This window comes from Anomalospiza imberbis, chromosome 1 (assembly GCF_031753505.1).
Source record: "Anomalospiza imberbis isolate Cuckoo-Finch-1a 21T00152 chromosome 1, ASM3175350v1, whole genome shotgun sequence".
NCBI lineage: Eukaryota > Metazoa > Chordata > Aves > Passeriformes > Viduidae > Anomalospiza > Anomalospiza imberbis.
The window spans coordinates 8,850,774-8,865,371 of NC_089681.1; the positions used below are offsets into that span (position 1 = coordinate 8,850,774).

The window sequence follows — 14,598 nt, forward strand, 5'->3', positions numbered from 1 at the left end:
CCCTTGCCTTGCTGCCCACGGGGCACTGGGTGCAAACCATGTTTGGTTTCTGGGCTGCCAGAGCACATTGCTGGGACACATGGAGCTTCTCACCCACCAACACCCCCAAGTCCTCCCCAGGGCTGCTCTCAATCCATTTTCCTCCCAACCTGTGTTTGTGCTTGGGATTGCCCTGACCCCAGGCACAGGACCTCGCACTTGGCCTTGTTGAACCTCACAAGATTCTCACAGCCCCACCTCTCAAGCCTGTCCAGGTTTAATAGTAAATAAATGTAGTAGTTTAATAATGATGCAATGCTGTAATATCTGCAAAAAACAAATGGGTATGCAAACTGAGGGCTTTTTTAAATGCTAAAAAATTAGTAATTGATATATAAATTGCAAGCAATAAAAATTAAATGACACCTTAGAAAAGATTAATTTTTAAATTCTCGTTTATTTTATTGCTTAAATATAGATTGCACAGTGTGTTCTTACATTTATTGAAACTTGTTCATTACATACAGTACAGAATATATTACCATTGGAACAACAGACAAATTAGCCCTACTCTGATTTTGGACAACAGGCTATTTCTACCTTTTAGTATGACCATGAATTTAATTTATCTTAAAGTGACTCACTACTAAAAGCTATATTTTTTCAAGATGACATAATAGGAAAGAGAACCCCAAGCAACAGCTGGAATACATTTAAACTAGGTACCAATTATAGCCATTAAGACAGTGCTCAGTGTGTTGCAGATAACACAGGGCCAGTTTGCATGACGAGCTTTTGAGTTCTGCAGCTTGTCTGAAGAACATAAAGTGAAACAAAGCAGCTTTGTACTGTACAACAAACAGCATTCTTAATTCTTTTGGTTTCATTCATTGGCTCATATAACAATAACTACCAAACCAATACATTTTACAGTCACTCCCATCTCCCATGTGTCTAGAAAGGCCAGAGTGAACCAATTATCAACTTACAGACTCCCTGACTTTCCATAAAGGAAGAAATTAAATATGTGAACACACAGAGTGTTACAAGCTCTTCACTCCCTGCACTACACCTGCACAACACCTGCATTTCCCAAACTGAACACTGGAAACACAGAAACCTACCATCACCATAAAGGAAAAATATTTCATCAACAGAACAGAAAATGAAATGCTGAATCTAGTTTTTATCACATGCAGCATTCATGCAACAGAATTCAATCACAGAAACAATCCTGTATTTACAGCACAGTCTCCATACTGCACAAGTGCAAACAGAAGTACATTCTGTATTACTTAGACTCCTTCTTTTTGTACAAAAGTGCCAAGTGTTATTCTTAAAAAAATGACAGAGTGGGTAGGTTTTTTTACATTGTATCCCTATGTTGGATTTACTTTTTTAAAAATTACAGTCTTTATACAGGCCAAAAACTATTAGTCTTACCTTAAAAAAAAAAAAAAAGTGAAAACTAAAAGCTAGAGTCCTATTTATGTGTAGACTGTGGTCTGATCAGGCTGATACGCTGCAGCAGTAAAAATCACAACGGAATGCTGTAGATAAGGGGCTGTTTCGTCATCCACTAACAGCTGTGATTGCACTGTTAAACTGAAAAGAAGGTCTCAATTACCTTTTGAGCTTTGTGAATGCTTTCTGAAACTCTCAGCATGTCATCTCATAGGTTTAAGTAGCTGATATTTCTCTATGTCATGCCACATCAGGCTTTTAAATGTAGTCCAGTACAATATTGGACTACTGTTCAAAAAACTTAAAATCCTTTTTACAATGGGTTTGCAAATGCTTCAAACAGTCAGCAAATTAGCAGGGCTAATAATCCTTCAGATCTTGAGTTATGCAATCAAAGATTAATTTAGGTTGGGACTTCTGAGAGTCATCTAAAACACACTCCTCCTCAAAGCAGGCCTAACTGAAGTTAGGTTACTTTGTTCATGTTCACTGCTCACCCAAACACTCAATTAAGTGTCTACATTTATTATAGATATTTGAGCGCATTCATTCATGTTTGCACTGCCCCAGTCAGATTCAGACAGATTAAGGGACTTCAAACTTACTATTCATGGCATCAATGAATGCTGTCTTTCTTTTTTTGCTGGCAGAATTTAGTGAGTCATAAAGACAGCCTTGATAATTATCATCAAATGTCCATGATTTACTCTATCAGTTTTACCTTATTTACATTTGAATAGTATATGCTCAGATACATAAACCTATGAAAGTTACCTTAAAGGTTTGAGAAATGAAACAAAAACAAACACAGAGATGAGTCTATAAAAATGCTTTTGCTTGAAAATATATGTAATAAATTCTTGATCTTTAAATGGTTTCATTAACTTTACTTTCAACTTCTAAAATATCACTAAAAAGCTGTTATAAACTATAGAGAAATGTCTCATAGAATATAGTTTTAGTATTTATGATTTAAAATGCCCTCAGTTTATTTTCTGCTATACTAAATATATCTCTCCTGTATTTATACTAAAGCAGACAGTAAAATACTACAGTGTTTTCAAAAGTACAGTCTGTAAACCATACATCTTAAGACATGAAATATATTGCACAATTCCGTGCTTCAAGAGGAGATTTCTCCTCTCTTATGCAAAGCTTAAGATTTAACTTTTAGCAAGAAACACAGTACATATACTGGATGTATCTATCTAGAAAGCATGTTATGTGATGCATCAAAATATACTTAACAAGTGCCCATTAGTTCATTCACTGTATTTGAACACATGTAAGGGTATTGGTTTTTCCATCTATTCCAAACCAAACAAGTTGAGCAGCTAAGACAGCAGGAACAAGAGGGAGCTCAGGTAGTGCTCCCCTGGTTACACTGAATGAGATGAAGCAAGCCAAAAGCATTCTAGTTTGACACAGAATTGAGGTGGAGAGGAGTAAAAAAAAAAAAAAACCACCCCAAAAAAAACCAACCAACAAAACAACTAACCAAAAAAAACCACCCCAAAACAAAACAAAACCGCAAAAGCCAAACCAAACCAAAAAAAGGCTTTAATAGGTTTTTCAGTTACAATATCTCAAATTAAAGGAATTTGAAGCAATACAAATTCCTAGAGTAACTGAAATATTTATGTATATGACAAGACAAGTTTTAAATCTGACTTCTACATGTACTCAAATGTGAAAATGAAGAAACATGGTCTGTGAAAAACCTAACTCAAAATATATTACAGAATAAAACAATTCAAGACAGTTTCATGAATTTGGCTAAAGTAATCTGTATTTGGCTCATGTACATCATTATATTAAAGTTAGATAAAATAAACAATAAAATTTGAAAACTCATCTTGTTCTTTCTATTGTATTCTACTCTAAATAATGTCCAGCAGACTTCAGAAGACACTTAATACACACAAAGATCTGGAAACTTCATCTCATAGACTGGAACAGAATGGTAATGAGCATGTCCAGCAGTAATGGTCATCGCTCCTGAGGGGCTAGGCGGAGGACTGTGTGAGAAGCACAACCAATATATAGAATTTACAGTTATATGGATTGCTTTCATATAGATTTACACACTTACAGGAGAGAAACAAGATTAAACTACCCCCCAATATATGTACCAACAGTATCTCATAAAATAATAAAATACCAACAGCATTTTATCCTAGTCTTGAAATTCTAATGAAATTATCATGCCCTGGGGATTTTTATATTCTTGTCTGTATCATCAATTTCTCTGATGTTACCAAACTATCAAAATGCATCTTACTGCTAATAAATACTATTTATCCTGCATAATGATGTGCACAACTCTCTATAATAACACCATGTATTACTTGGGGTGCTCAATATCTAATTACTTTCTCAACCAGATGCAGCAATAGGAAAACAACAGCATCCTGCAATACTACAGATAGACACAGAGATACTGTAAGACACAATGATATGGTTTCTGGATATTCTCCACTATCAGAAAGATTCAAACAAGTATGAAAATCAAAAAGTACTCTTTTTGAGTGTGCTGGATTTGGCTTGGATAATTTTTTTTTTTACAGTAGTTGGCATAGGGCTGTGTTTTGGATTTGTGCTGGCAACAGTGTTGATAACACAGAGATGTTTTTGTTTCTGCTGAGCAGAGCTTACACAGAGTCAAGGTCTTTTCTGCTTGTCACACTGCTGGGCCAGCTGATCCCAACTGACCCATGGGATACCCCATATCATATGGTGTCATGCTCAGCAGCAACAGCTTTAAGGAAAGTAGGAAAAAAGGGACATTCAGAGTGATGGCATTTGCCTTCCCAAAGAGTCCTGCTTAGCTGGAGATGGCTGAACACCTGCCTGTCCATGGGAAGTGAATGAATTTCTTATTTTGCTTTGCTAGCATGTGTGACTTTTGCTTTACCTATTAAATTGTTCTTATCTCAACCCATGCTTTTTTCTCACTTTTACCCTTCCAATTCTCTTCCTCATCCTTCTGAGGAGGGTTAAGCCAGTGGCTACATGGGGCCTACCAGAGTTAAGCCACAGAATTCAGTTAAGGCAATTATTTTCTCCCTATTACCATCTGAAAATAGCCACAAGCGCTTTGTAAGTAATTTTTCAGGTAAGATATTCTTCTTGCATAAAGCCTTACCGGATGGTGAGTTCCAGTATCTGTGCCAGTCTATCGTGAAGCAAGTTTGCCTAGGGGAAAAACAAAGTAAAAACTGAATTATTAACTCCTAGATAATGAACTGAGCTACAATAGGTGTGCCAGGCCATGCTCAGGTGAGTGTGTTCCACACTGCCACATGTAAATCTAGGCCATATTTCTTAATTTCCTTTCTCACTGCTTCAAGGATTCTGAGCCTTAAAGATGAATTTGAGATTGAGTGAGCCTGTCCTGGAGTGACAAGAATTATATAGCAAATTCTGCTGTTGCAGACAGGAGAAATAACTAAAAATATATTTAGTTATTTAAGATACAGAGAGGGTTAAATGCTGCTCCAGTTATCCCAGAATGAAGTAGGAATGGACTGTGAACCTGGATTTCAAAGAGAGCAAGGAAAATATTAAGGTGAAGAATGTACATATTACCCATTACTTTCCAAATGGTCTAGAAACAAACAAAAACACACTTCAAATTACTGGAATCTCCTAACATTGACAGCAGTGGAGACAAAACCAAGACCTGAACTTCTAAACAAGTAACAGCAGCAGCGACATGACAAATCACCTTCAGTTAGCACATGCTCACTGATATCCTCAGTGCTAACATTTTGCAGAAACTCACTTTGGTTTCACATTGAGCTGCGATTTCTTCAAATGGTGCTTTCTGGAACTTTTCAATCACAAGACGTCTTTTTTCCTTTTCCTGTTCTTCAAGTCCATTGTTATCTTAAAGGAATAATGAAAAAAAAAATTACAGACAAATGCAATCTTTGCCTATGAAGTACAAGAAATATCAAATGAACATTGCAGAAGTGAATAAGGATTGTGCCTGAAGAGATGCAACCATTCTCAAGTGAGCTGTCCTCTGGCATTGCACCTAAAGCAAAATACAGATAAAATTTCAGAGAGATGGTTTGAGGACCCAATTTTTCCCCTTTCTTACTGAGTCTTTAATTATAAGTAACATCCATGCTCACTTTTTCTTTATTACCTGCACTTGTCACTTGGTACACACAGGTTCAGATTCAAGAAGAAACAAGAATCACCCAATATCATGCTGGCAGGTGGCCAGACTTTTCTTACTGTTTAGAATGTATCTACTGTTCTAAACATCAATGTTTAATCCATATTTTATACAGGATTTTGGTAGACTGAAAAGCATTAATTAGCAATTAATTACAGTAATATGAAATAAGGAACCTGAATAATTTTGTGTTCTCGCAGCCAGGTCACTTGTCAGAAAAATATTATTTTAAAAAATCTTAGTACTTTAAAGTCCACAATGTGTAATATTTATAACCTATTTTTTTAATGCACTGAAGACCAATAATCTTAATACATATAAAGTACTTAAGTTACCTCACAAGTCAGTGGTAACTTGAGTATTTTTTATGTATTGAATTTTTATGTATTTTATGTTTTCAAGTTAATTTATGTTTTAACTTGAATATCTCACATTTATAGCTTTGTCTTTACTGCAAAAGTAATAGATGGCAGCCATTTCCAGATGCTTTTCATTCAGTCCCATTAACTTCAGAAAATGAATTCACTAACATTATCAAGATACCATTTCAGAGATACAGAGATAAAAAAATGGAGTTCTAAATAAATTTACTAGCTGAAAAGAAAAAAAAAAGTAGCATTTTATGTTATTCCAGCCTCTCCCTTTTCTTCAGCAATTCCATAGTAATTGTGAGCTATGCTTCACAAACATAACTGTAACAAATCTTACCAATGGCTTTCTTCAAAGCTTCAAAGGTGATTTCTTCAGTATTATCAACCTAAACACAGAAATAAAACTCCTTAATCATTACATATAACATATAAGCTTCTAAAAAATAAGGAATATGATAAAACACAGAAGGCAAAAACAGCCAGAACTTTTCTGCCTTACAAGTCTCCAATAACTTCATTTGGACTTTCTGTGACAACCAACAGATCACTAATTCACATTTTTAAGCCACTGAAATTAGTGAGGTAATTTTTATCAAATGTAATCAAGGAGAACTTTCCAAATCGTACTCAAGATGCTCCATGGCAACAATACTTTATAACTGGATTTGTATTTTGGCAGAAGAGTCCTTTAGGTCAGGAATAAGCTATAGTGCTTCTATACTGTAAAATCTCAGTACTGGTTCTTAGGCAGCTGTTGCCAATAATGTAAACTGCTTCCTGAGACTCCCTGAGTTATCAGCAATGCAATGCTAAAACAGGAGCTGACAGTGGAGTGCAGAGTGGAAAATGGTTACTGCTTTAGGCTAACTTTGTATCATGATGGATCTAAATAATTTGGTGCTTACATCATAAACACTGGAGTTAAAGGGCTCTTCATAACAAACTATGTCTGATGCACTGAGAAAATCTGTTCATCTACTGATAAGAATATCCATTTGCTGCTGCAGATGCTCTTCATCAGGAATTGCTTGATGATGCAAAATTACCAAAGTGTTTCAATTTGTTATAGACCTAGTTTCTATACCAGTAAATATATTTATAGTGAAGTCACCCTCTTGGAGTGGCTTAGGGGAGAATGATTAGATGGCAGAACAGTCTTCACCTGAACATAACATGGTTTCTTGGCTTGAATTTCCTTACTTCAATCCTTCCAACATGTGAACAGGCAGCACTTTTAGTCTTCCTGATAAACACTAACTTTTCAGAATGGTCCAATATGATTTAAGGTAAGAGGTAAGGTAGCAAAAAGTTCCTTTATTTCACTTAGAAGATTATGAGTTCTTTCAATTTTTTAATTTATTGTCTTGCACTACTGTTAAGGGAAAAGGAAGTAGCTGTTTCCTTTTTACATTAGAGTTATTTCATGAGCTGCAGCTGAAAAATATATTTTCCTACCAGGTTTTACCTAATAAGCATGTATTCTCTACCTCTGAATAAATACAACTTAATAAACAGTGAAACACCTTTTTGTCAAATATTTGTGGATATGGCTAAAGATCAAGAGTATTCAGGTTCTGAAATCATCTTTTATTCAACTCACATTTGGTAAATGTTAGTTGTTTATGGCTGCCTTTCATGGTGATAGTTAACCTCCACATTAGTTGCTGCTATTACCTAGCATTATACTTGATTAATTAATACTCCAGAAGCACGACCTGCAGTTACAAGTGCTTTCACCTTATGAATGGAGATAACTATGGGATAACACACCTTCCTGAACAAGACTTACCACAAAAAACTTTGAGACCGCTGACAGAAGAATTGTATTTGCATTGTATAAAATAACAGCTGTTTTATGGATAAAGTCTTCTATCTCAGTGTAGAAATGATATCATACATCATTATGTCCTAAAACCTCCATTAATTAAGTAGGTAATCCTATCAATCATAAAGATTTATGCTTGTTTTTTTTTTTTTTTTTGCAGTTGAGTTCTGCTAATGGTTATGGATTGCTATACTGACTAATCTATCCAGGAAGAAAACCAGATTTCATACCTAGGTATGAAGTCAGCTAACTGGAAAATACTGTTTTCTCCTTTGCCTTGTAAACAAACCTCATAAAGCAAGTAAAGGAGGAATACTTTGCTTCCTGTCTTCCTGATTAATAAAATTCATGTTTTTAAGAGATAAATAGGAATTCATTATCTAAGAGACACTGGACTACATTAAGACCACATTAAGCTGAGAACCCATAAAAAGATTTTATCTACAACCGCTACATCCACTTAAAAAAAGTCTACATATCAATGCTTGAACTAACATCAGCATATCTTGGAATCTGAAATGGAAACTTCTCTAATTCTACTTTCAAGGGAGTTTTTCAATTACATTTAACCACATATAATGCAAGATTTAAAAAAAATAATACTTATGTCAAAAAGCCTCAGTCCTGTGAGGAGCATTTACTTGCTTCAGAAAGCTAGAGATCTGATTGTCTCACTTATTTGTCAAACACTTTTTTATTCTTTCTCCTTTTATTGGTATCCTTTGCTGAAGCTCAAAAGCAAGAAGTGAACACAAAAGATCATCTGAGGTATAATGAGCACAAAGCAGAAAGGAATAATAGTAATGGTAATAACAGTAATAATAATAATGCAAAACATGTCACCTCTATCTAAAGTAAAGGTTGCTCCTTTGCTATTGCTTAATACTGAATTTTTAACTAACACTCAGGTTGACTCAGTCCACACATTTTGCTTCGTGTCTCTAGGCAGTTTGTGCTTGAAGATGTTAAAAGTAGGAACCATCTGTATCTCATGCGAGGTACAAACACCTCCATTTCAACAGCTAATCTCCATTGCAGCCAGCAGAAATCTACTTAATAAAAATCAGCAGAACCTTGAAAAATATTCAGTAGAAGTAGAAATTTATTTTAGGAAATACTTCAAATGAAGTGTCAAATGATGTGGGATAATTTTAATTATACTGTGGTCTTCCTAAGGGCTAATTAGCATCAGCTCCTGTACCCTACATATGAACTTTCTGTTGCTACTTTATACTTCCTGTGCTGCATGCCAAACTCTTCTGGAGAGGAACAGTGACACTGGTGCACACTGCCTGCCCAGTCTTTATCTGGCCCACTCAGAGACTGCAGGTCTCCCACCCGGCTTCTATTTCTCTAGGCTTGTATCTCACAGCTCCAGGCTGTTGAACAAGTCTCTCAAATACTTCAAATGATACAGGGATACAGATGCTGAAATGTATTGTATGTCTCAAAAGGCAAAGAAAACATTTTAGAATATTTACTCACAAAATACCAATTGTTCAGCATGTAAATAAATGCGCTGCTACACCACAATCTGTAGTACTATCTGTAAAAACCGTAGTGACAAAATACTTGACCCTTTTAAAGAATAAGATCTCTATTTTTATATTTATTTTTCTATTTTATATTTATTTATTTATATTTTATATTTATTTATATAGTAAGAGTGTCTTTGACAACATATTTCTGCAAACACACAATTGAAAAAAAAAAACAAACCCCCCAAAGTATTTAACATTGCTAGAATAATCAGATATTTGACTTCCTGGGAATACTTGACTTCCATTCCCCTCTCCCTCCACTTAAGATGCTGCTTTAAAATAATCTGTGATTTTCTTACCTTATCCTCTGTGCTGCTGCCAGACAGAATATCCACCTGAAGAGACACTGTGTCCACAATACTCTTCCTCCTGGAGAGTCTGTCCTCATCTAGCACAAGAAGAAATTACCTCACTTTTTGCATAACACTCTTGAAACATGTTCAGTCAAATTTCTACCCATCAGATGCAGATTTATTTCCATATGCCTGTTTGACCCAAGATCATCTATTCTATAATTTGAATTGTGAAAAATGATACATTTAGAGTTACTGCTCTAAATTACTAAACATGAAGAAAAATAACCTTTTCATAATCCCTCCCTCCTCTCATTACAGATCTTTTCAACTTTCCCTTCAAAGTCCAGAATTTTAAAAACTGACATCTTATTCAAATGCATAATAACAACAGAGCACATGATCATACATAGCTGTAGAAATCCTTTACAAAAGCCTGAACTTTTTTTTTTGGTTGTGAAATTGAAATATTAAGGTCTTAATTTTAAGGTGTTCTGAAACAGAAAAGGACTTATTGGAATATGATTCACTGACAGAAGAAACAAAAATTTCTGAATGCAAATGAACAACAATCCTTCCTTATTATTGTTGCTACAAGTACCATATTCAGCAAGTCTAAAAATCTACTGGGTAAAAAAAAAAAGTCTCTCTCTTTCTCACTTCCTACAAATATTTTAGCAGGTCCAGCTGGCCTAAAAAGTAGTCAGAATAAGACGAACTGTGCTGATACTAAAAGAATAACAACAATTTAATTAATGCATAAGGAGATTATGATCAAATGATCCATCAGTTGATGGAATCTCCTTCTGTGACTGCAGTCCTAGGACATTGCACCACTAGTGCTTTCTCATTTTTGACATTTAATATATTAACGAAAGATTTTAATGAACAGTAAAAATACATTTGAAGACTTGCCACAGAGATCCTCTGACAAACAGATACTTGAGTAGCCTGACTTTTGTGTATGTAATTTATAAAACCATGAATTGCAATGTCACATTTTAGATTTTAGCTAAGATCAAGCCATTTGGACCTAGCTATTATTATATGATGACTTGCACTGCACAGTTAGAAGCAGCTACAGGCACCTGATACTAAAAAGAAGAGAAGGACTGTAAAACTCCCCCATGACAATGCAATTTATGCTGGCTCTTCTGCAACTTTTGTTTAAACCACTTCTGACCAAGAAAAGTGCTTTTGCAGTGCAAATACTGAGCATGAACAAACAGAATTCATTCCAGCGGAGCTGAACATGTTCAGCTTTTAAAAACCAAGAAATAACTTTCAGAAGTCACATAAATGAAATGTCATTTTAACATCAAGAGGCAGTGAAAGAACAAGATTCGTGAAAAACACCTGAATTCTACTAATATTTGCCAGGTTCTCAGAGACCCTGAGCATTTGAAATGGCATTCTGAAGGATTTACTGAATTTTTAATCCCTTATGGCTCACTGGTACATGACCCAATACATTCCAAATCTGAGGAAAGCACCTCAGCCCCCAAGAGAAAACACCCGACAAAACCACATCTCTGCTGCCATCTTGCTGCTCTCTCTATAACTGACACACAAACACCAGAAGATACATTTTAGGGACTACTTTGGACAGAATTCATTTTTGTAATGGATGCCTCCCTAAACTTGCATATAAAATATGCTCATTTACCTCTAATTTCAACATATTAAGCAGGTAAAAAAAAGTGACAATTACCATTTTTTTCTCTTATAAAGTACAGTGCTCATCCACACACATGATGGAGCCCAGGGGCTCGAGGACAGTGACGAAGCCCCAGCACCCACTGGCCCAGCCCCTGCCAAGGCTGTCCCAGAAGCCTTGGCCCCATTGCCTGGGCAATGGGAGCAGCTCTGTGTGCCACCTCACTGACCGAGGTGGGGTCCATTACTTTTGACAAGGGACAATGGCTTTACACTGAAAGAGGGTAGATTTAGATTAGATATTAGGAAGAAATTCTTTCCCATGAGGGTGGTGAGGCAGTGGCACAGGTTGCAAAAAGAAGCTGTGGCTGCCCCATCCCTGGCAGTGTTCAAAGCCAGGTTAGATGAGGCTTTGAACAATCTGGGATAGTGAAGGTGTCCCTGCCCATGGCAGGGGGCTTGGAAGACCTGTAAGGTGCATCTTTTCCTGGGTGAGAGACTCTGTTCTTTGTGCAGTCATTATCTTGAATGGCTAGTGTTTAAGATGAATCATCATTCTTCAAACAACTGAGAGCTTCTTCCAACTTTCTACAGGTTTTTGTAATGTCACTCAAAGAGGTAATTAGTACCATCACAAAAATGATACCTATGGCTCTACTACCTGCTCAGGGAAACAAAACAGGAAACTACTTTTTGGTAGAGTACAAAGTCATGAGCAAACACAACAGCAAACCCCACAGCAGCTAACATTGCTACAGGCATGTCAAGGAGAGAAACAAAAAAAAGCAAAAGGAAACACTAAATCCACTAAGTACAACACAATTTCTGGCCTAAAGATCTTTAGGCCTTCTAAAAGCATTTTTTGACTGCACATCCTATAGGGACACACCACAGGGCAGGAGAGCAGGCTGACCTACAGCTCATTTTTACCTTTTGCCTTGTGTTTGCATTTATGAGGTTTTTTGCCTGATGGAAATAGAGTTGAATTAAATATAAATATAAATATATATATATATATATATATATATATATATATATAGACAAAAAAAAGTCTGAAAGTCCTTTAAATTATTAGTTTTCTCCCTCCCTTAAGTAAGAAAGAAAAACATGTATAAAAATTTGCAAATACAAATGTCTTTCTAGCTGTTAAAAAGTATCAAGACATGAAACAAAGACAAGATGACAAAATTATGTTCTATAAGTCATTGTTAAGCACTGTAACACTGATATTTGGAAATAGCAGAAATAATTATAATGAAATATTTACTGCTTTTTGGGTTCAACCCTAGGTTTCACAGGAATATACAAAAAAAAGGGATTGTTTCTTTATTAAGATTGATGATCTCTTTTGAAATACTGCATTCTAGCATTATAATCTTAATAGCAGAAATGTAACATTTGACTGCAGTAAAAAAAGAAAAACTTAGGAATTCTAAAATATTCACTTGGTCCAGATTCAGTTAAATGAAAAGCTTGGGAAGCTCAATATTCCACAGGATCAGAGATTAATTAACTTAATTGGCTAAGGCAACAGTCAAGAAACAAGTTTTGGTTGCTGCTTTTTATAACAAATTAGAAAATTCCCGAAGCAATCTGATTCACATTTACTAAGGATTAAATATGGCAATTTCTCATCACCTGCAGAGGCAGTTAATCACACACTTTCAGCTAAACTCAATTAATGTTGATGTCAGAACTTGCGTCTCTTCCTGTGTGGGAACGCATTTTTAGCAACGTACACAAGAAAATCTTACTGAGGTCATTTGGGTACAAATATATCTGAGTTTCTAGAAGTGGCTTAACATAAATTTCAAACCAGGCTATCTTCCTCACTCCATTCTCATTCATTCAAAGCCTGTAACATTTCCTCACTTGCTGCCCACCTCTTCTGCCAATACTAAAATATAATGTTAACTGTTTTTTTAGGTGCCAGAAGAAATAAGCATAGGAACATTATCCTTTTTAGAAGAAGACAACCAGCAACAGAAAACAGACACTGTGGCTGTGCTGGAACATATCACTAATGTGCCTGCTTGTATTTGCGATAAAACCACACCTGCTGTCTGGAGAACTTGATTCCTCCCACAATTATTATCCAAAAGAGAGATTCAAGAGCAGGCAGCATTTTTTATGAATCAGACTGCCAGAGAACACATCTGGCATTCACTGTGTGGATGTACTTTGGTTCTTTCTATGTGTGAGCCAGAGAACACAGAAATCACATTTTACTGCTAGGTACTTTAAAAAGGCCATGCTTTGGGTTGGGGTATCCCCTAGTCTATTACAATAGCAACCAGTTATATACAGTCACAAAATACACATGGTTAAGAACAAATTCTTCAATCAATTTTTTTCAGTAACTTGCTCAATTGGCTGTTGAAAATATATTAAAAGCAAAAACCACACAAATGTCACATACTAGCTAGTCCTTCTCACATTATTCACTCAGTCTGTGCAGCACCAACTCCCACAAACCTTCCTCAGGCAACACTTTATTTCCATTGTTACCTGACACTGAGCTTGCATAGGTATCTGATGGAGGAAAATATCTCATTCTTGCTTAAATTAACATCTGCTCATTGACAATTTAACTAAGGGAAATAAATCAGCACAAGACCATATGGCAAAAGGATGGAGTATCTTTCATCCAATGTTTACATGAAAAGGATAAAGTTAGTTGACTTGTATATTCTTTCCTCATTTTCTAGATCAAGTTAGTACAGGTATTCTTTTGAAGCAAAGACTCCATTAAAAAGAGTCAAAATGTGTTCTAGGACTTTCTGCCTCACTTACATTCTTTAAAAAAAAAAAATCTTTGAAACCTCTTAACAGTAATACAGTAGCTAATGAGAAAGAAAAAACACCTTGAGAAGACAAAATGATCTGATTAGGTTTTGTTGCCAAGCAGTCACACTACATTTCACTGGCACACAACGCATTAGGAAAACATTCTTAATAACTGGTACTAAGTTGTGTTGCTACTAATCACCACTTACCTGTTACCTGGGGCACATATGGAACTGACAGTCTTTCCACATTGTATCCACTGCCTCCTAATGATTCCGCAATCTTGTTGGTCAGGAAAAACAGATCTGTTTGATCCTTCTCTAACGATTTTGGAAGACTGTCAAAACATATATCTGAAGTTATAGTCTAACAATAGATGTTTGCTGGTTTAGTAAAATATTTTTCTAATGTCTGTGAGCAACCATGAAGGGTCAATGGTAATGATTTGATGGAAATAAAGCTTGGTCAGTTTTTTTAGGAATGAATACACACATAA

At 35.6% G+C, this 14,598-nt stretch overlaps 1 protein-coding gene across 7 annotated transcripts in view; it reads right to left on the reverse strand.

Moving 5' to 3' along the window:
• Positions 1-416: 416 nt before the first annotated feature.
• The window catches only part of EFR3A (EFR3 homolog A), a 76,499-nt gene continuing 62,317 nt past the window's right edge, over positions 417-14,598 (reverse strand). For 5 of the 7 annotated variants that reach the window (XM_068180968.1, XM_068180960.1, XM_068180977.1 and 2 more), the window contains 6 exons: positions 14,312-14,439; positions 9,666-9,754; positions 6,338-6,386; positions 5,228-5,331; positions 4,589-4,638; positions 417-1,584 (listed from right to left, as the gene is read on the reverse strand). In XM_068180968.1, the coding sequence (XP_068037069.1) occupies positions 1,467-1,584; positions 4,589-4,638; positions 5,228-5,331; positions 6,338-6,386; positions 9,666-9,754; positions 14,312-14,439 (538 nt within the window). In that variant the 3' untranslated portion in view covers positions 417-1,466. Of the gene's footprint in view, positions 3,462-4,588; positions 4,639-5,227; positions 5,332-6,337; positions 6,387-9,665; positions 9,755-14,311; positions 14,440-14,598 lie in introns of all 7 variants that reach the window. The other 2 variants (XM_068180949.1, XM_068180938.1) reach the window with 2 other exon arrangements.